This window comes from Poecilia formosa, unplaced genomic scaffold, assembly GCF_000485575.1.
Source record: "Poecilia formosa unplaced genomic scaffold, Poecilia_formosa-5.1.2 Scaffold71, whole genome shotgun sequence".
NCBI classification, from domain to species: Eukaryota; Metazoa; Chordata; class Actinopteri; order Cyprinodontiformes; family Poeciliidae; genus Poecilia; species Poecilia formosa.
In genome coordinates, this window is record NW_006800010.1 from 1,170,719 (window position 1) to 1,192,165 (window position 21,447).

The 21,447-nt window shown below is 37.7% G+C and overlaps 1 protein-coding gene across 31 annotated transcripts in view; it reads right to left on the minus strand.

The window, feature by feature from the left end:
• Positions 1–21,447, minus strand: part of kiaa1217 (KIAA1217 ortholog) — a 120,905-nt gene that overhangs the window by 17,302 nt on the left and 82,156 nt on the right. For 16 of the 31 annotated variants that reach the window (XM_016673152.1, XM_016673154.1, XM_016673151.1 and 13 more), the window contains exons 3-11: positions 19,943–20,023; positions 18,465–18,660; positions 12,861–13,059; positions 11,232–11,322; positions 5,573–6,435; positions 3,540–3,644; positions 3,050–3,099; positions 844–986; positions 514–689 (exon numbers count right to left, since the gene is read on the minus strand). In XM_016673152.1, the coding sequence (XP_016528638.1) occupies positions 514–689; positions 844–986; positions 3,050–3,099; positions 3,540–3,644; positions 5,573–6,435; positions 11,232–11,322; positions 12,861–13,059; positions 18,465–18,660; positions 19,943–20,023 (1,904 nt within the window). Of the gene's footprint in view, positions 1–513; positions 690–843; positions 987–3,049; positions 3,100–3,539; positions 3,645–5,572; positions 6,436–11,231; positions 11,323–12,860; positions 13,060–15,139; positions 15,390–18,464; positions 18,661–19,942; positions 20,024–21,447 lie in introns of those variants that run through there. The other 15 variants (XM_016673155.1, XM_016673146.1, XM_007555609.2 and 12 more) reach the window with 7 other exon arrangements.

Consider the following 21,447-nt stretch of genomic DNA (forward strand, 5'->3'; position numbering starts at 1 on the left):
GAACAATATAAAATAGGGAGAACTGTTAAGAGAAAGGAAAGTGATACACGAGATTAAAATAAACAAATAAATAAAACCTGAAAAGCATTGTGACTTTATAGAACCATCTTTTGCTGCAATTACAAGCAAGTAAAACAACAATATTCTTGCCACAGATTCTTAATTAGATTTAGATTTGGGTCATTCTGACACATAAACCAGTTGTGTTCAAATGTTTTTCACAGTGACAGTGGGTCAAAAGCAACAAGTTAAAAGTACTTTAGCTCCTTTTTCTTATTTAAAGGAGCAAAATATATGTGTTGTGAATTATTTTCTTTATACTTGATCTGCAATATTAAACATGCAATATTTTAATGACATGAAGTAGTCTTTTTCAAAGCTGAGCTTAAAAAAATTGAGTAAAAAAAAATTGAAAATATTTTATTTGATCCATCTAATATGCCGTGAAATAACATGTAAACCTTATCAGAAATTAAAATGTGAATTGTGTTTAATTTTATTTTATAACCTTACCTGAGCTGTACAAGAACACGCTCCTCCAGACCCAAGTACTTGTGCCTGTCCTCCTCTACCAGAGCTCTCTGCCTCTGGACAGGGTCTTCCGCCCGCCGCATGGCCTCTGTGAGTTTAATACTAATTTCCTGCTCTGCCCGCTTCAGCTGCACCCGTAAAACCTCCTGGTTCTGGACCTGGAGGGGGATGTACACAGTAAAACAAGATATGAGAGGACTCCAGCCAGGAGCCTTTAAGATGCGTGTATGCTCAGATGTGTGCAAACAAGTTCAGGTCTGAAATTTAACCAGAACAAGTACAGATCAGGTAAAAAGGAGATGGAGTACTTGCCTGCAGCTGTCTCATCTGATGAAGTTGTATCCTGAGGTCAGAAACATTCTTTCTGAACTGCATGAGATTCACTTTGAGTGGAGATAAGTTCTTGTCTGGTGGGGCTGAATTGGTTTTAGGAGCCAAGGTAGTAGATCCAACTGCTGGGGCAAAGAAAAAAAAAAGAAAAGAATAAGTTATAAACATTTTCATAATTTCAGGCAAAGCTTTTAGCCTTTAAAGTGAGCGCAAATGCACCAATAAGCCACACAGTTGACAACGTATGGAATTTTCTTTAATATTTTCCCCGAAATAAAAGGGAAGCCGAAACCATTTAAATACGTTAGCTTGTATGAAGATTTTATATATTCTGTTCGACATGAAACCATATATACTGCAAGTATTAGCACCCCTCCTGTTAACAATTTGTACAACCCCCTTTTCCCAGAAAGGCAACTTGGGGATTTCACACAGCTTGGACCATATAGATCACTTAGAATCCTATATACTTTCTTATGCTTTATTTTTTATTTATTTATTTAATTTTTTTTAGCTCAGCTCTACAGGTTTTCTATTGGACTCATGCCTGAAGACTTTAACAGTCATTGAAGAACATTTATTAAGTGTCTGGTGAACCATTTCTGGGTAATTTGGCCAATTCTCTTGGATCATTATCTTGTTGAGAGACCCAATGAGGACCCATTTTCAATTTACTAGCAGACTCTGGAATATTTTTATTTAAATTTTCTATTTTAGTTCATGATAGCATTCATTCAAAGAAGATTACTGGGGCTTTTGGAAGAGAAACAGGCCTGCAGCATGACAGATCCTCCCCTGCTTAAGGAGTTTTCCACATTTCATTCTTTATTTCACACTAGTCACACCTAGAGTATTTGTTGCTGAAAAGCTTTGTCTCCTCTGCCCCAAGCACGTGGTTCCAATTTAAGCCCCTTTCAGGGTTTGGCGAAATTCTTCTGTTACATTTGTTGAACAGAAAGTTTGAAATGGTAATGTAGAAACTTTGCAAACTGCATTTAGTTAAAGGTGTATGTGTGTATATTTATATAAATCTGATTGTTAATCTAAATATTGCACAAATAAAATTCTAAATTTAACAAAAATAATTCACAGTTGGGCATAACTGTAGTCAATAGACAGTGGCAATATGTTGCTAATATGATCATTTGTATGTATGGAATTGCATCAAAATGCACAAATGTGCTATGTATGCCACGCTATTATTCTTTTGGTTATCATTTTATTAGGGGTAAGGTACTTGGAAGAGCTGCAAATGACCTACAGAGAATCGAGACTACTGAGTCAAGACTGAACAGCCAAGTATGTGTTGAATCATCCTTCCAAATTTGGTTGCATTGCAAATGGAAATTGCTCACTAAATAGAAAACAGAATAATCATCATTTGAAAACCTTTATATCAAAGTAAAAGAAAAGCTACTTTGCATACGTAATCCATTAACTTCAGAAATCTGTCAACAGGAGAAACAGACCGTGAGGCTGTGAAAAAAAGAAACAGTAATCTGCATAATCCTTAACATTTTTCACGTGTCCACCTGATAGATGCCGTGACCTGAAATACGAGTTACAATTCAAACTGCTGCTTTTGTTTGGCTTCAAGAAATAACTCACATCTAAAAAGGACATATACACTACTGTGTTTGATTCTTGGCGTGTTATGTTTATTCAAAAAAAAACAAAAAACAAACTGATACTATTTTAGATATTAAAAAAAAAAAAAAAACTGCGACAGTCACAGGAAAGTTTTTGTGTTCTGATAAACTTTTCAAGCACACAAACAGTGCCAAGTTTTGCTCTGCCACTGGCGGTGGCATTTGTGAATCTTTCCTTCAACCCAGATCAGGTGGCAGGGGGGCTGCAGAGCATAGATTGGATCAATGAATCATCTTGGCAGGCTTAGAAACTAACAGCATCTTGTTTTAAGAAGTGCTTTGAGGGGTTGGAGTGAGCTCTGCTGTCTCCTGCCTCTTACTTCATATTAAACTGGATGTATTGTGAGGAAATATAAGCTGATGACAAGCAAAAGAAGCCTGGCGTTGTGTTTCTTTTTCACTCCCCTCACACTCTACTCATTGCAGCCTGTTGACAGATGCCAATGTGTGGTCTTGTCTGCACAAGATATTTTGGCATTAAAAGATAGAGCAGATTTAGAAAAAAAAAGAAGTTTAAGGGGAATTACAGTAATACTAACCCGAACTAGGTGCGCTGTGAGCTGGAGATGAAGTATTTGGTGTTCTCTCGCTGCAGGCAGAAAAATAACCCATTAGAGCAGGATTTTGACACACACAAAAAAAACTATTGAAAAAAAAAGTTTACAGGGTAAATATTAGTAATGATGAAGACATTAACAAAGTATGAGAAGTTAAACCAGAGGGTAGAGGTGGTGTTAATGATGTTAAGCTTAATGACATTCATAGAAACGTGTAAAATCACTGCATTCACATAGACTGCATTCTAAATTTCAAGTAAACATTAAAACAGAGGATCATAATGCAAAGAGTCTAAAATGCAGCCAAAACCATAAACAAAGTCAATACATAGAGACCAACTTTAAAATCAGTCGAGTCACTTTCACTTTTGATGATTTATTCAGATCATTGATCCTTCCTTTCCTTTATTGAACCACTAATTATGTTTACTTTCTCTGGGATCTCACTCTCTTCTGTAACGGGCTTGCTTACCTTTGAGACTCCTTGTTGCCACTAGAGTTTGGAGCCTTTAAAAGTACATGATGAACAAGACCAGTCAAGCTGGTAATCTGTTGCTCCATAACCTTCATTCGCTCTCTGCAGAAACATTAGAAAATGCTAATGATGTTAAATCTTGCACTAACACATAGCATCTAATTACGAACGCTCTTAACCCTTGTGTCTAGAAATGGGGTCCAACCGACCCCACACACGTAAAACTTGCATCATTTGCCACAGTCCTCTATGTTTGCCTCAGTCCTTGCACGCACAAGGGTTAAAACAATAGTTTGTTGGGTTTTATTGCTTACTAAACATTAATTGTTTTTCAAATTAAATTGACTTGCAAATATCTGGGAGTAAATACTACTGCTTATGTCTTCTGTAATTGGTGAGTCAGTAAAACAAATAAAAAAAAGTGAAATACTAGCAACAGTGGAAATTCTTTCTTTATTATTTTTAGACTCAAGTAGACTGTGTCTTTGTGTTGCCCTATGACTAGCTGGCACACTCCCCTGGTGAACTCACACCTCTGACAAAGCAACTGCTGGGATAGGCTCCAACCCTCACCTATGACCCTAACCAGGTAAATAACAGATAAAAGGGAGGAATTATAAATAATATTTTTGCAATAAATAATAATAATATTATGATGTATTATTATAAGTAATAATAGCATTACAATTATTTAATATGTGAAAGCAATCCCTAATCCTTAATACAATTAAAAAAATCACTTACAAAATCACAAACATTTGATTGAAACATCTGATTGCAGCTTGTAGCTGATATGATATAAAATATTCCAGATTTTGTTTTACAATCTTGCTTTTAGTGATGGTGTATATTTTTCTATAAAAACTAAAAAAATACAATATTTATACACATACACATTTTGCATTTAATAAGTGTTAATAAATTCAAATCAACTCAATAAGTAAGAACACTACTTTTCATTTATGTCACCAAAACATAGTTTGGTGGCAAACTATGTTATTCCCCCCCCAAAAAAAACAAAAAAACAAAAAACAAAAACAAAAAAAACAAAGATTAATAGACAGGGTTAAAAACAGTATCTGTTTTACTCTCCTTAAATAAAATGAGTGTGGTATCCATCAAAAGTAGAATAAAAATGAAAACTGAAAATAATAACACCAGAAGAAGGAACATAAAAGTATACAATGAGATTGCTTGTGCTTGGAAAAGTGAGCAACTTTTGTCTTCTGCTCGGAATATTTATCGTAAGAAGAATGTGAGGCAAGTTAAGGACACAAGGCCGACTGTGGTTGTGGCTACTTTGGACAATAGATGGACACACAGTCAAGTCCTAATTATAGCCTCACGCAGAATATCGCACACGAATAAACATGAAGGCAGCTCAACAAAGTTTGTTTTAAAGGTTAACTTTAGTTTTTTCCAACCGCATTCCTCTGCTCATTTTAAATATCCAAGAGCATTCCTAATGAAAGTTTTAAAGTCTCCCAGGTGGTCATCTCTGATCTTGTTTGACTGACGGAGCGAGTAAAGCCAGGTCAATATTTTTCTGGATTTTCCATATGCATAAAGGTCTTGCAGACACCATGGAAGAGAAGCCTCTAGAACTTTAATCTGTGTTTATGTATATACAGCAATAACAATCCAACTCAGGTACTAGAATAACTTTGTAGATCTAGCCGAATGATTGTTGATGAAAGTATGTTCACACGGGATATATTTGTAATTTGAGAGACTGTCTAGTTTCATCTATGGTAAAAAACTGTAAAGTTTTGAACTGATGTTTGTATACACAAATGAATTAGTCTGCATAACCTAATTTTTAGACTTTAAAGAACAGTGAGAACACAGGTTATATTTGGCTTTAGTTGTGGATGATGAATTAGAGACATGGCCAGTCACAGGAGCTCAGCAACTTATGGTGAAAGTAAAACTGTGATGCAGAATTAGTACATGCTCTCATGCTATGCTTTAATCCTAATACAAACAATCCCATGCCAAATGACTGCAACATCCAGCATTCAGTTGCTTACCGTGTCTCCTGGTCATTTGGAGCTGGAGTGGGTCCTTGAGGGTGACCCTGAGGGTCTGGGACCACAGGAGATCCCATGCTGTTCCTGGGCTTAGCCCCGGCAACTTCTTCCTTCCTGAAGGACTGGCGCACTGGTGAGCCTCTCTCCAGGGAAACACCATGAGGCGGGACAGCATGAGGTGGGACACCATGAGGTGGTACACCATGAGGTGGTACACCATGAGGTGGTACACCATGAGGGGGCATGCCGTGGATGTCAATCATCCGTACCTCAGTCATCCTGTGAGGGGACGGAGGAGGAGTCTTGGAACCCAAAGTAGGCAACTGACTGTTTCGAGACTTCTGCCTATACAAAGGAGAGTGATCCACAGAGTCTGTTGGACTTGGCCCACCAAAAGAGCTTGTAGAGCGGATGGAGGCACGGTGAAATCCCGCCATGCCATGTTCTGGACCATCAAGTCCAGGGTTGCCGTGCTGCCCATGACCTGCAGTCATAGTGATTCGTCCCTCTTGGAGCAGATATGGATCTGCATACAACCCCTCATTCCCTCTGGTTAGAGTGTGGCTTTTCCCACCCAAGTCTTGATCTGGCTTCACGTCCCGTCTCTCCAGTATAGCGCTGGGACAAGGAGAGATGGACCGGGTTGAAGGATTGGCATTAGACATCCGGTCCCTTGGGATAGTGGCGCTTCCAGGGACAGAGTTCTGACGTGGGCCAAATGGGATTCGGGAGGGGGATGGTGGCATGGAGTGGGGAGTAGGTGGGAGTGCTCCCTGCAGGGGATGGTGTGATGGAGGACCCATAGGTGGATGTCTTAGAGGGTGCTGACCATCACGGGTGACATGTGCCATCTCACTGTGCATCTGGAAAAATCCCAAAACATTATTATTGTTTCACGTAAAAGACTCTTTACAGGACCTGTTGAATACAGTGATTCTGTTTCATACCTGGAGAGAAAGAAATTAAGCCAATAAAAGCAAACAAAGGGTGCGGTGGTATAAATGTTAATCTTTGGACAGACATTTATTAGCAACTAGCTTAAAGGTGAATAAGATATGGGTTTTATTTGTTCAACTATTATTGATATTAGATTGCAATGCAAAACTACTTTTCTGCATTTCCTTGTTTTAATGTCTAGAAAGACAATAGTATTACTAGCCTAGCCCTTTATCTTTGCCCAATAGTCTTTCAAGCTTAGCCTAGCCTATGTGTTTTTATTTGCCATTTGCTATTTCCTTAGACTCAGTCTTTCCATTGAATACCTTTATTGTTTATCTAGTATTTATTAAATGTATTAAAAGCTGTTTAATCATATTTTGCTGGTGTATTTGACAGCAAAGCCTTCTGCACTATAGGCTAAACTAATGTTTCCAAATACACCAATGTCAGACCCTCTTAACAGATGTGCAAGCTTAAAACAGCATTTTTGTACAAAGTTGTACAAAGTATTTAATAGCCACTGAAAAGCTGAAAGATAATCTGCTGACTGTTACAATTATATATATATATATATATATATTAAAAACTTTGTAAAATTAAAACAAAGAAACTGACTGATAAGCCACAGTGTTTAGTAAACAATAAGCCAAGATGCTAAAGGTTTGTACAGAGGTGCTTCTCTGTATGTCTTTATTTGAATATTTGAAAAGACAATCATATCTTAGCCTAGACTTTTGTTTTCATCTTTTCATCTTTGGCTGCTTGCTTAGCCTACCTAGCCAAGTGTGGGCCTTTGTTCTTGACTACTACCCAATCAAAGATGTTTGTTTCTGCCTTCGACCACTGTCTGTGTACTTTCTCACATTTTTACTGCTAAAGCTTTTGTGTTCATTATTTTTTATGCGTATAGGTACTGATATTTAAATACAAATATACTGAGTATTTAAATGTGTTTTCTTGCTTGTTTGTCATGTGTGTGAACATAGCTACCAAAGAAGTCTTCAGAAACCCTTCATTTGTAAGCAGGTCCTCATTTTTAGCCATATTAAGTGTTGCTTTTCAAAACACAGCCTTTCCAATCTACTTAAAAGGCTAAAACATTGGGTACATTGCATTTCCTGAATATTAAGCTCACAGGAAATTCCAAAACATCATCATCAATCATAAATACAAGGTTCCACTTTTGGTTTAAACTTCTGGATGGCTTATCAAGCTATTTTTTCAGCTTTAAGGAAACTCACTTTACTAGAGATAAAATTGTGGTTTTCTTAAAAATGCACCCCCGGGGCTAGTCTGCGGTTGGTTAATTTGCAACAAGATCTGTCAAACAACGTCTGTTTAACCAGTCAGCTAATCACTGTCATTTATCGTTAGCCCAACTACCTTAGAGAAACATTAATGGGTTATGTAGGAAAAATGACACCAGATTCCTATAATGACTTTTGAGGAAATTACCTTTGAGGTTTGGTTAGCAAAACTAAGAATTGGAATCAAGATGAAAATCAGGGTTTTGTAGTAGACCACGAGATGTGAGCTAATCAACAATCTAAAAAACAGTTTGAACACAATATCCCTTTGTTTAGCTGGGCACAATGTGTGGATTACTCCCACTAATGTGAATAAATGTATTCACTACAATGAGAATTTGTTTACGTGAGGTCTGGAGTGCAAATTTAGCCACTTTAACTCACAACCTGCAGCTGCCACTATATACCTTAGTTTAGGTACATACTGAACAAAAAAAGTAACAATGTTCTAGATTATTATTACTAGATCGAGATAATTTGTTTTTGACAAGAACAAATTAACCAGCAAGACTAATATCGAGTGCACAAACAGTAATAAAACCTCAAGATTTGCGATATGCTTTGTATGATAACACTGTGAAGGAAGCTGTCACATGCAGATCTGGATCCACTCCATTTTCCTTCCTGTCAAACAAACAAGCTATTGTTTCATCAAGGCATGACTCATAGGTTACACCTAGAAGCCAAGACAAGTCAAAAGCCCTGGTGGAAGTTCTCAAACACTTCAGGGAGAGTTTTTCATTGAGCATCGTTTTGTGCAGTGTTGTTTTTGTCTGTTTTATTCAAGCACGCCGAGACAGATCATCGTAGGGAAGAAAACAATGACATGGGTGTGACTCTTGTGTGTGCAAAAGTGAGTGTGCTTCGTGAACTGGAGCAAAACAACTCCTGAAAGTGTACTGTAACAAAGAGTTCAAGCTTGGCTGTGACAACAAATGAAAAGAGAAACATACCTGCAGAGAAAGTTCGCACAGCCTGCATAAAGTATCATGAGGGTGATACATCACAGATCTGCAGAGCACATTAAAACCCAAACGACCTCTTATACTGAAAGTTTACACCTTGACAAAGAAAAATATCTTTACTTTCTCTAAATGTTGGTACACAGTTGCAAAAACTAATTCCTATTCTAACATAGTCTTAATCGGAAAGGATTAAGCCATTCTCGGTCAATCCCAAGCAGACGCTAGAGCCCTAAACTACCAAACAAAACATCTCAAAATAGCCCTAAAATACACAATTTTTGTTGTAAAATAAGGATGAGTTTCTGCTTTGATAAAAAAAAACAAAAAAAAAACAAGGCAGCAACTTGAAAAATAAGCACACGGGCAAACAGATTAGACTGATGCGAGGGGTCCTGTTGAAAACAGCTAACTCCAACACCCAGACTTATTTTTCCACTGTGGTCTTAAGCCTCCGGTAGCACGGGTTGCCTATTTGGTTTGTGTACACAGAGCTGCTTCAGTCTCTTGCCGTGTCAGCACTGGATAAGGTTTCTACACTGATTCACAAACTGCAGAGAGTCACAGGACGCCAAGCTAAACAGATAAAGAGCTGAGCTGTGGTGGAAAAGCAGTAGAGTGTAAACATTTAGAGAAGCTTCGCTGGATGGGTGCACTGTGTGCAAATGTGTAAATAACTGTAATGATGCTAGAAGGTGATTAGAGTTTGGAAATAATGTTACGTAAAGCGAGACATTTATCATTTCAATATTATCATTGAAAACAGAAGTTGGGCAATAATTAACGTTCTGTTTACAAAGCGTATTTTTTCAGTGTACATAACAAAACTCTCTGACAGACTACTGGTGACAACAGAAGTCTGCAAAATCTTGTTTGTTTTGTAAACTGCTTAGAAGTAGGTGATCTAAATAAGTATTAGCATCTTAAAATATTTGGTTATTCGTCTTCAAATAATATCACAAAATTTTCCCTATTGCTAGGCAGTTTGCACCAGTGATTATGAAGCATTATATTGCTATTTCACCAGCAACAAAACAAAGTTGATACCCAAGAAATGCTCTGCAAGTACTTCAAAGGCTTAAGTTAAATTGACAGTAAGTAACAACACAAGTTGTTGTGGTTGTAGAAGCAATTGGGCAGACAGATCTGATGGCATTCAGTTTGTACTAAAGCCCCAACCATAACCAATGGGCAATAAGCAGAGCTGCACAGGGCTGTGCAACAGTATATTTGCAAAGACTTGATCTACTCACAATCTTCATAAGAATTGGATTTGCGCCTGTAATATTATCAATGGTACCAATACAACTGACTGATCATTTCATAGTTTTCCTGTAGCATTTCCACATCGTTTGTCATTTCAAATCTTAACAGAAACATTTATTGGTCCCACAATACATTTTTTTTATTGTGGTTTTGTTTTAGTGTTCAAACTTGCAACAATAACGTTATTGAGAAAGAGCAACATTGGTTTGGATTAATGGAGAAAATGTCAACAGAGTAATTCCTTTGGTTATACTTCATCTCTAGTACCACACAGCCTTACGCAACCCTCAAAGTTTATGTCAACTGCTGGTTTGTTAAACAATAACAGAACTATTGAGGACAATAACACTCTTCTGCATTGCTGCCTCCATACTAGAAACTGCACAATGTTTGACATAATTTAATTCCTTAACAAATTTAAGTATTTCTTTTTCTTACTGTTTTATTTCTGCATTTAGTAAGTATTATCTATGGTGTGTTTTACTATCTTGTAGGTACTGATAAAAAAAAAAAAATTGTCAATGCAACTTGTATTTATTAATTCATACATTTAATATTTTTTTTATTTTTTACTTAAAACTGAATTCAGACCTACAAAACCAACACTGTCCCATACATAGTTTGCTATCAATCTTTTTTCTTTTTCTTTTTTTTTTTTTTTACAAATTTCTATAAAACAGTGTGATACACAAGGCCTGGTTTGTGGCGACAAATCTATGGATTATGTTAAAGAAATATTGCCAGCGAAACAACCGCAAATCTGTTGAAGGCAGGAAATAACAAGACTGTCAGATAAAGAGCCATAAGGATTACAGAGAGACAGATTGAGGAGGAACATTTCAGGAAATAGGTTTTTGGGCTTAGGTTTTGCAAAATCAGCAGGAAATAAACAGCAGAATTAGAAACTGAGAAAGAGATTAAGGCTTACATTGGGATAAGAAATGAGTAAAGGAAAGGAGTTGGATTGTCCCCTAAAAAGTTTCACTAGAGCGTATAAGGCAAGGTCTCTGGGAGAACAAAAAGAACCCCCCCTGTAGACAGATTAACAAGAGCCAGGGGGACATTCCTTCCCTCAACTGCAAACAGGATGTGAGTTTAAGAACTAGAGGGAAAGCCTGCTTTTTTTTTATTGCACCAGATCTATTCATCTCCCCTCAGCTGCTGGGACAAAAGAGACGTACTCACCCTGGCATCGCCGTTGGGAGGCCGGGGTCCATGGCTGAACTGAGCTGAATCCTTGTGGTACACCTTAAGGCAAGAGTGATCTGTGATGTTCCTGTAAGGGAAGGAGGTGTTGGTTGGTAGGAAGGCGGCCCAGATATCCCCGTCGGAGCGCGGCCGGTCTTGCCTCAACCTAGATCGCTTTAAGTGCTCAGCCAACGGCACATACTCTGACAGAGGGACTGACAGTCCTTCGTCAAGTGACATTTTCTCTAACAAAAATATCCACTAAAGGTTTTCTGAGATGTGTCAAGTGGACCTGTTATTTCCTTTGTGCTGATCTCATTCTAAGTGTGTCGCACCTTGTACCAACCTTAAGGCACCACGAGACAATTTTTTACAACCTTGATAAAGGATTAGTCACAAAGTACACACTTCACTTGAGCGGGATCTCTGCGGAGTAAGAGGGCAAAGTTTATTATGTCACGCCGCATTTGGTTTCTGCTTTTTATCTCTGCACAGAGAATCTCCAGCATTTCGATGTACTTTTCTAGTTAATACCAAGAATCCACAAGAATAAATAAAACATGTTCTTAGATACAATCTGTATCGCTGTGCACATAAATGGAATACCACACAACACCATACTTTTGAAGTTTTTTTCCCCCAAACAAACAAACTGAAAGTTTTGCAAAACTTTTGCATGAGAGAGGACAGAAGACAAAAAAAAAGTCTTCCTCTGTTTGTTCGAGACATTTTGCCACACAGCTCCACATTCAAAATAACTTTCTTTTTAACATGGATGGGAAAAGGAAGCAAACTTTCCTGCCCTGAGACATTTCCTGTTCAAAGGAAGTTAGGAACAAAGGGGCCAGATATCAGACTAGTTTGGCTGGAAGATTTGTCACTGAAGCGATAGATTTCCTTAGGATAGTTCTGGGTGAATTTCTTAATGACACAGAGCTTCCAATGCACCAATAAAAATGTTAACTTAGTTTATACTGATCCTTCCTGTTTTTTGTTTTGTTTTTTTAATTATTATTTGTATCTCTGGCTTGTCAAAAAATTACTGTATTTGAAAATCAGAGATTGGATACTTGCAGATTATTCATGCAACAAGTGAGAACCCAACTATTCCAGCTGTCAGTAAATTCAACTGTAATGTTCTAACTCACAAATCGTGAGCTAGAACATTAGTATGGCTTAAATAGTTTTCGAGCAGATATGAAAAATACTCTATGTTTGCCTTTTGACAGCTTGATGTCTCGTGGACACTGAGCATATCACTAATTGCTAGAGGCTCTGATTTTATTATTAGTCACTGGTTCTACAGCAATGCGTAAAAAAGCTAACTATTGAATTATTAACAGGATCACCACAGAAATAATCCAATTAAATGATTTCCAGAGGGCAAAAAGTCAAAAATGTTGAAACAGTTTAGCTTCTGAGTTTTAAACTAGTAATGTTCTAACTTCCTGCAACAGCTAGCTGTGCCGAAATGCTAACACTAGCTTATTATGTGACACAACATCTTGCTAAAACTGACAGCATATCACTAATTACTTGAGGACCTTGTGTAAGGATGGATATTTTCATTTAATTTCAAGTAATTTTTTCCTTAATTTGACATGCAAACATACAGTAACTCCTTACCTGACATCAGCGAGTTCGTAGTACACGTTCCTCATGTCGTCTTTGACGTACATGACAACACTGGGTGACTCCAACATCTTCATGTTGAGGTGCTGCGGGAAGGCACTGACAAACAGAGCTCTGATTGTATCGATGCTGGTGATCTCATTCGGCATGCGTATCTGTTTGGTCTCATCGTTGTACTGCAGGTAGAGTACACCTAGGGACAGAAGAGCAATGAAATTAGAATTAAATTAAGATCTCAAAAACAGATGTGGTTTCCAAGTATGAGAATGCATAATCTAATTTATTCCCTACAACCGGAAACCCACAACTTTTAATTTGGTTTGGTTTGTGGAAGTAATCCGTTTATGAAGCTACAAAACTATAAAAACTGTCCAGTTAGGAAGCAGTAGAATGTCTTTACTGATGGTAACTTAATGACTGTACACCAAGACTGAAAAGCTGATACAATCGCTCTGTCTTTAACTGAAGTTCTAATGTGAAGCTTAAAGTGTAATCCAGTAAAAGCTAAGGGACAGAATGGAGGGATCTGGGGGACAACATCTGCACAAGATTAACAAAGATATAAGTTTAATATATCCACACTACAAGACTACTTGGACTACAGTACAAAAGTATAGGCAGAAAAAAAACAAAGAAACTTCTGGAGATACACAACATTGGCATTGGTATATGTTAGTCATTTTTTTTAACATATTGGTATCAATCTAAAAAGTAAAACCAGGCCGTTTGTGAGTGTTTCAGGAGGTGGAATGGAGTGGGTTCAACATGTGGTACTGGTTTGGTCATGTGACAGAGATAGTTATGCAGTGCAGGATTGTTAGGGTGTTTGAAGCAGAGAAGCAATGTAGGTGGTTTGGTTGCTTTCACAGAGTCACAAGTGTAGGGAAACACATACAATGTACATATAATATCAGTAAATATCGGTCTTAACATTAGTATTAATTAATATTGGATAATGATATCAGCCCAAGTTTTTGTACCTCTAGAAGTTTTCTATTAAGTTGATGACGCATAGTGACCTGAGTAAAAGTCCTAGCTGAACTGAAAGTCATTACTTTCTATGCTGAATGATTTCTACCCGGCACTGTGGAACAAAATAAATCAAAGTGAATCCCTACAAACTGTCAAGTTTTCTATATGCAGAAATGTATAAATCTTTCACCCAGTTTCTATCTGTGCTGGAAATTAAAGTATTTTTAGTCAAGAAAATTACTTGATAATAACATGTTAGTTGGGGCAGAGGCAAAGCTGTGCGCTCTGGGAGGAACAGTAAATGTTGTGTATCAAAAAGACCAAAGTCTGAACCTCTGAACTCTGGGTGTGGCTTCTGTGCTGTGCTTTAAAAAAAAAAAAAAAAAAAACAGATGACTCTCCCACAACATTTATGAACACGCCCCACACTGCACTTATATAAACAGTGCCAGGGGAAAGAAAACAAATTCTATTTTCTGTCTGATTCGATGGTTGACACTGAAATACAGTGTCAACAATGTTTAAAGAAACATTTAAAGCTGATACAATTGGATTGCAAAAGTTCAACCATTTTACAGCAAAAATGAGCCCAAAAGTCAAATATCCTTACATGTAAAGGCAGATTAAGAGTATATTTATAATTTTTCCAATGGAAACAGAAAGGAGGCATGATTTTACTTGGTAAACCCTATAAAAACCAGGTCTGTAAAAGCTACCAGATGTTAGTGAAATATTATACAAGACACTACATGCTCCATGAGACAGGGGGGAGGCAAATCCAGGAAATAAAACTGCTGAGTCTCTGCACTGCACTCCTTGGTTTGTCTGCATTTCTGTGCAGTAGCAAATTCACACAGTGACCCATTTGCATCTTTTTCTGTGAGATAGGTTAGAATAAAGTGATTTTTTTTTAAATGCAGATTTTGGCTACTTGGAAAGGAAAAAAGTTTCACACAACTATTATGAGGATTTCTTCTGCATTTAAAGTATTATGTGTAGGTCGGAAAGAAGAATCGAGTTACATTCCAGGGTGCCTGACCTCGCTGAAAGCTTGCAACAAATGGCTAGCTGGTTTTGTAACCAAAACCAGCTAGCCACAGACTGGAAACTTTTTTGAGTTTAACACGTCTTCACTGAGAAACAGATGTACAAACTAAACAAGGTAGTTAACCACCCCCCCCCTCTCTCTCCCCTTTATCACTTGGACCACAACTAAACAACAACTAAACTACATTTCAGCCACAAGTTAAAGCCATTTAATAGAGTCCAACTGATGCTACACTGTTGAATGTGATACTCACCGAAGAGGTCTGGAGGATTTCCAGTTTCCTTGCTCAGCCTTATGTTGTAAAGAAAAAGACCATGCAGCAACTCGTGCCGCGAGAGACGAGGGTACAAGGAATCCCCAAATGTCCGTTGGGACAAAGTGGAGCGTGTGCCGTTGCCTCCGTGTGTGCACGCGTGTGTGTGCCTGAGAAACTGTGGGAGGGACACAGTTGTAAAGCGGTGCCCCCCGTTTTCTCTCCACCCCTTCATCACACCATAACTCCCCACTGTCCCTACGCTTTGTCCTGATGTTTTTGATGGAGAGAAGGAGCGTAACGGAGCACACGTATGTGTGAGTTTGTTCATGCGTGTCCGTATACGTGTGTCGTAAAGCCTCTTTTCTGATGGGGTTTTGCTTTTCTGCAGTAGAGTCGTCGCGCTGAACAAATCAAAACCTGTGAAAAACGGAACCCCGCAGCTTGATTCTTTCCGACAAAATACGCAACTCTCTCTTTATCCGTAACTACGGGGTTTGCTAAGAAGTGAACTGCAAAAACAAAAAAAGTAATCTAAAGAACTTTAAACATTATTGTTTGTTTGAAAAGTGTGAAAGGTCCTTGCAATCATACATCCACCGTTTTGCAAAATTTGTACATTTTCTGCATATGTACAAAAGTCTTAGGAATTCCATGGGAGGATTCACTAAGATTTCAACACAAGAAAAAATGGACACTAAGTAAGACAAAACTAAGAGGGGTGGTGGAAAGAAGGTGAAAGGAGAAATGTAAGAGGTAGATAGAACATGACGGAAAAAATAAATTAAACCACAATTATTTTTTTGTCCTGAACTGTAAAGTGAATTAAAGATATCTTTCCATTTATTAGCTTGAAGGCAAAAACGGTATAATTATGTAATGATGAAAAAAAAGTACATACTGTCACGATCTGGGTTCTCTGCGTCATCTCCTCACCACCACCATCCATACCACTTTATGACACATACAGTTTTGCAACAAGAATGAATATTAAAAAAGCAGAAAACTAACATCTTAAGGCAAAACAATTAAGTGTTGATTTATTGAACATTAAGAGGGATCCCTGGGAGCATTCAGATATTTATTTATTTTCTGTCAGTGAATTCTGGGCAAGTAGAAACACAATCATTTTTTGTGTTCAATTACATAACAGTTTGCTGATGTCAGAGCTAACTGATTTTGAATAAGTCGTTAAAAACCATTAGTAGCCGTAAGTGACAGTTACGGTTTTGAATAACAGTGGAAAACTTTTTAAAACGAAGGTTAACTTACAACCAGTCAGAAACACTAACAGGTTTAACAAGAGTGGCTCAAATTCTTCATGAGATTTTCTTAACAGCATGCTTTTATTGCGGTTTCATGTGACAAACCAACATAAATTAGTTCAAAACAGTTCAGTGGAAGAAAAGAGAAAATCTGATAATACTGTTGAGCATTTCAGTTCAATCCACCCCCCATTATTCAAAAATGTAAAACTACCTTCCACTGCAAATACTCTTGTCACTTGTTTGTGATGACTTGACCAGTGTCTATTCTTTGAATTGAACTGTTTAATACCAGCTTTGGATGTATGTTTAAGGTTGTCCTGCTGGAAAGTAACCTCTACCCCAATTTCTGCAGCCTACAAACAGGTTTTAGGCTACATTTATTACTGTGCCCCCTACACTGCAAATGTTATTTATTAACTTTCTTTCAAAAATGTTTTTCCTTTTGTCACTTTTTTTTAAACAAAGGTCAAATTTGTAGATTTGTTAACAAATTTCCTCAGTGGAGAAGTTGATATTTGGTTGTTTTTATGATGAATGCTCACCTTGCTCCCGCTGTCAGTTCAGGTTTTAAAACCTAATTCCCTTAACCAAACATTGGGATTTCAACATGGTGTAACAGTGAAATTAGCCCTAAATAAACAAAATCATCCGCCCGTGAGTTCTTGGTAACACTTTAGAGAAGTCAATCCTGACAGTTTTTAGGGCAGGACAGTGAATAATGAAGTGAAAAGCATGAAGAAGCTTTCTAAAAAAAAAAAAAAAAAAAAGGAACAAACTATTTTTTGCATTTTGGACTTTGATCTTCTTCAGATTATGTTAGAACCAACATGAACTGTTTTTTTTTGTTTACTTGTCTACAAGCCTTTATTGCAAAAATATGGATGCTGTAGGTGTTCGTACTGAGCATAGAAGTTTATCAACTTAAAGAGAAAAGATTTTCAGTGTAAATTTGTAGACTGAGGCTGTTAAGCCATCTGGGGGAGACATGAAAAGAAAAAAAAAGTAGGTCAACTAGTAAATTTATTCTTCTAATATATTTTCTCTTTCATTTTGCGATGTAAGCCTATGGTGCAGTGAGGTGATGGTGGGCCCGCCACAGGGCTGAGTTTGCAGCCATTAGGGTCATTTGCTCAAGAGACCCATCCTGATTCAATGACTCCCCAGTCTCACTAACTTCCTGCCCCGGGCTCAGACTACTCTGCTCTGCTTTGCCCTGTTCAGTTTTGACAGGGAAGGTTTTCCGGCTCTCTCATGAAAAATAGGAATGCAATGCAGTTAGGGAGAGGACAACCCCGATCATTAATTTGTTTATGTTGAGTCTTTAGGACTAGTGGAAAACAAAGTTTTGCAAAGTAAACTGAAAATTAGAGGAACTGTTGGCAACAAAAGATGTGGAAATTGCAAAGTCTTCTCTCTTATTCTGTGCTTGACTTTAAAAATTTTATTACAGGGCTGGTTTCAGTGCCGCATTGCTGAAAGGCATCACCATGTACAGAAGGCTCATGAACTTTGTAATAAAGTACTTCCTGAGAACACTTTCTTTAACTGTCCTTTCTGATAATAACTTAAGCTTTATAAATGTTTCTCCTGCAAAGTCATCAGCCTTATTTAATGACTCCTGTATTTGCTTCAAGTGATGTAATAAAACACAACACACAAGTTCCGCAACTGTGTCTTTCTGAACTAACAGTCTGGATGCTACTCTGCTACAGTCCTGATGCATTATCCAATGCAGATATCAATCCCTTGTAAAAGTATTCATGCCCCTTTAAACCTCATCAAACCCCTTTAGCTCCATCTCCCATCCCCTTTAATCAAGTTTCGAGTAAACCCGCCCCATGATGCTCTCACCACCATTTCTGGAAATGGTGTTTTCAGGGTTTCCACAACATAGTACTTTAAATAATACATAGATTCCGACACCACATGACATGCGGTACGTCAAGGCAAGATGTGTCTGATAGCAGCAGTTGTAATGTGACAAAACGTAAAAAAAAAAAAGGATTCAAGTATAAATGTATGACTAAGATACCAAAGAAGCAAACAAGAGAGCATACCTAATGAGCGGTCCTTTGTCTGGTTGGTCGATCGCACCACTGGCAGGCTGGCACGGACTCGGCTGCCGCGGGTGAAGGCTGTGGGTGCGTCCGTTTCAGACATGGCGTCCAACGACTCCAGTGAGGCCAAGGATAGGTGGTCGACCTGATCCCCAACGCCGGGCTGTGGGCTGGGGCCGTGCTTTGGACTTCTGCTCTGGAGTGGGAGGAGGCAAGTGGAAACAGGATTGAGTCCATTGATGCTTATGATGAAACTGCACATAAAGTTTGCAATCCTGGAATGAAAGATAAAAGTTCAAATTTGAAATTGTTTGCTTTGCAGGACCACGCTGCTCATAACTTGGACTCTGTCCTGTGTTTTTTTTTAAAGTCAAACACATTGCCCTGCTTGATTCATGCTCAGTAACAAAACAAGCTAAAACACAGCAGCCATGCAAATGTGCAGGGAGGCATTTAACTCAAAAACGTTCCTTGAAAACAATTTACAGGATTTTGGGGCTCCATTTATGATAAACCTCAAACTAATCTGTATGATGTGGCTTCCTCAAACCCAGCTTAACGAGAAAAATGACAGCAGTATCATACAGGTACTTTGTTGTCCTTTAAGTTGATGCTTTTCCTACTTAAAAAAAATGGCAAAAATGTTCAGACCACACAAACTTTTTTACCCTTTGTCATATTACAAATACAAGCTCCAATGTATTTCTAGGATGTTTCTTAATGACCAACACAAAGTTATTGTGGAATGGAAGAGAAGTGTTGCATGGTGTTTTGAATGTTGCATGGTTTTTTGACATTGCTTTTTAAATTTTAAATAGAGTTGGAACCTAAAGTCAGTGGATTGGTTTAGATGAAAGGACTCTCAGGTCTCACTGCACTTGAGAATTTTGTGCAAGACTTGAATGTTGAATATTACTGGTGACAAATGTTCTCCATCTAATCTGACTGTGCTTGAGCTATTTTTTTTTTGCAAAGAAAATTCTACAAATTATGCAAAGCTGGTAGAGACAAACCTCAGATATCTCACCGTTGTAATTGCAGCAAAGAAAGATTCTACAAAGTATTAATTCTGTGAGGTTGAATGCTATGCACACCCTTTTTCTGATTTTTATTTGATAAAACATTTTTACATTTTTCCACTCAACTGTCACTTGTTTGTAATGTGACAAAATGTACATAGCTGAAATATTGCAGACCAGGCCTATTGGGTTATCTAATACATGCTACTGTACATTCGTAGTCATTTGTTGAAAATGTTAAAAAAAAAAACGTTTTTTTTTTTCACTTGATATTTTAGAAGCCTTCATTGGCTGGACCAGTTCAGCCTAGCAGCCAAGGCGAGAAGCACAAAGGTTGGGAACACGGTCACACAACAGATGCTAGTAGGGGTGAGAACACAGCCACACACACACACACACACACACACCCTATGACACACAAACCCAGCATGATGCAGATAAGATAAAAGGCAAACTAACTTGGTAGGGTGATTGGATTTTCATCAAATACCTCTGAATGTCAAGCTCAGAGTGAAGAGAAGCAATCATGGCCTGTAAAGACTGATGGCAGGAAAGAAAAGGGAGAAAAGGAGTAAAAACAAAAATAACATGGCTAAAAAATGCCAGTGGGAGCTTGAAATGGAAAAGGAGATGTTCGTCAAAGAAAACAGAAGAGCCCTGGTAGCATATCAACCTCTTTAGCAGAAAAAAGAAAAGAAGAAAGAAGCAGCATGAGAGACCTAGATGCAAGACATGTGAGCCGTTCACACCAATACGTTGCATAAATCAGGGATTAAAATGATGCCCCATGTAACAGCATTAAAGTGCGCTCATGTGTTTGTAACGTATTGTCATGGTGACCTTTAAAAAGAATGAGGTCACATGGAGTTAACATGTAACCTGAAACCAGACAAATGTTGGGAACTTAATCTGAGCACTGAATGATTTAAAAGCTCATTCAGTGATGGTGGAAGCAAACAGCCCTCCCACACCGCTGCTCAAGCTTCCACCATGCTCCACTGGGAGAACCAGCGGTCTCCACCAACTTTAGGTACTAATTATGTCAGCGCGGTATGTCTGTGTAAACTTATATCGTCTCAAACTCCAAAGGTGTAGAAGAATAATACAAACTAAAAAAAAATCTTTAAGAAGTTTAAAAATGTAAGCTGCATTGCATTTTTTTTCTGCAACAGCACAAAATATAATAGATTTCCATCAGAAATATAAAACAGAAATTTTTTTATTTTTATTTTTGGAGAATGCAGTGGCTCTATTTTTTCTGGCCTTGATCAAAGGTTCACTTTCCCTTGTAGCTTGCCTTTTATTATGAATGAAATGCTATGTTGATTGAACAGTTTCTCTATTACGCTTTGGACTGCAGTTCTGGGGGAACAACTGGATCTCCCATGGCTCTTACTAATATGGCTAAAAATCACATATGACCAACTAATGTTTTTGAATACAGATGTAGGACAGGTTTTAGATTTTTTCCCCCTGTTTTTTAATGGAGTAAACACATTGAAGTTCTAGAAAAAATGGCACTGAAAGTATCAGTAATATATTTTTAGATATATTAGCAACTATTGTAACTATCCATTTTTTTTTACATCGTTGTGCACAAATGGAAACATTCCACAGAAGAAAATGTATCCACTATGTGTAAAAGTTTTGTTTTTCTTTATTTAAAAAAAAAAAAAAGAAAAACACCGGCCAAAGGCAGAAATTGCTCTTTGGTTTGTAAAGGCTGCAAACCTGGCCTGGATTCAGCAGAAGGGAGAGAGCAATATGAGGAATACCTTTTAGTTTCAGGTTTTCAAATGTTTAGATTGTCTAGGCATTTAGGCTTTAAATTAACAAAATGAAAACAATTATTACTTGTATTCTATTTTTTACCCACAACCTGAAAAAATATCAGAGAGAGTAGCTCAGTCACATTTTCTATGGTACAATGAGCATTGATCCAGGGTTATTTTGAAATTTTAAGC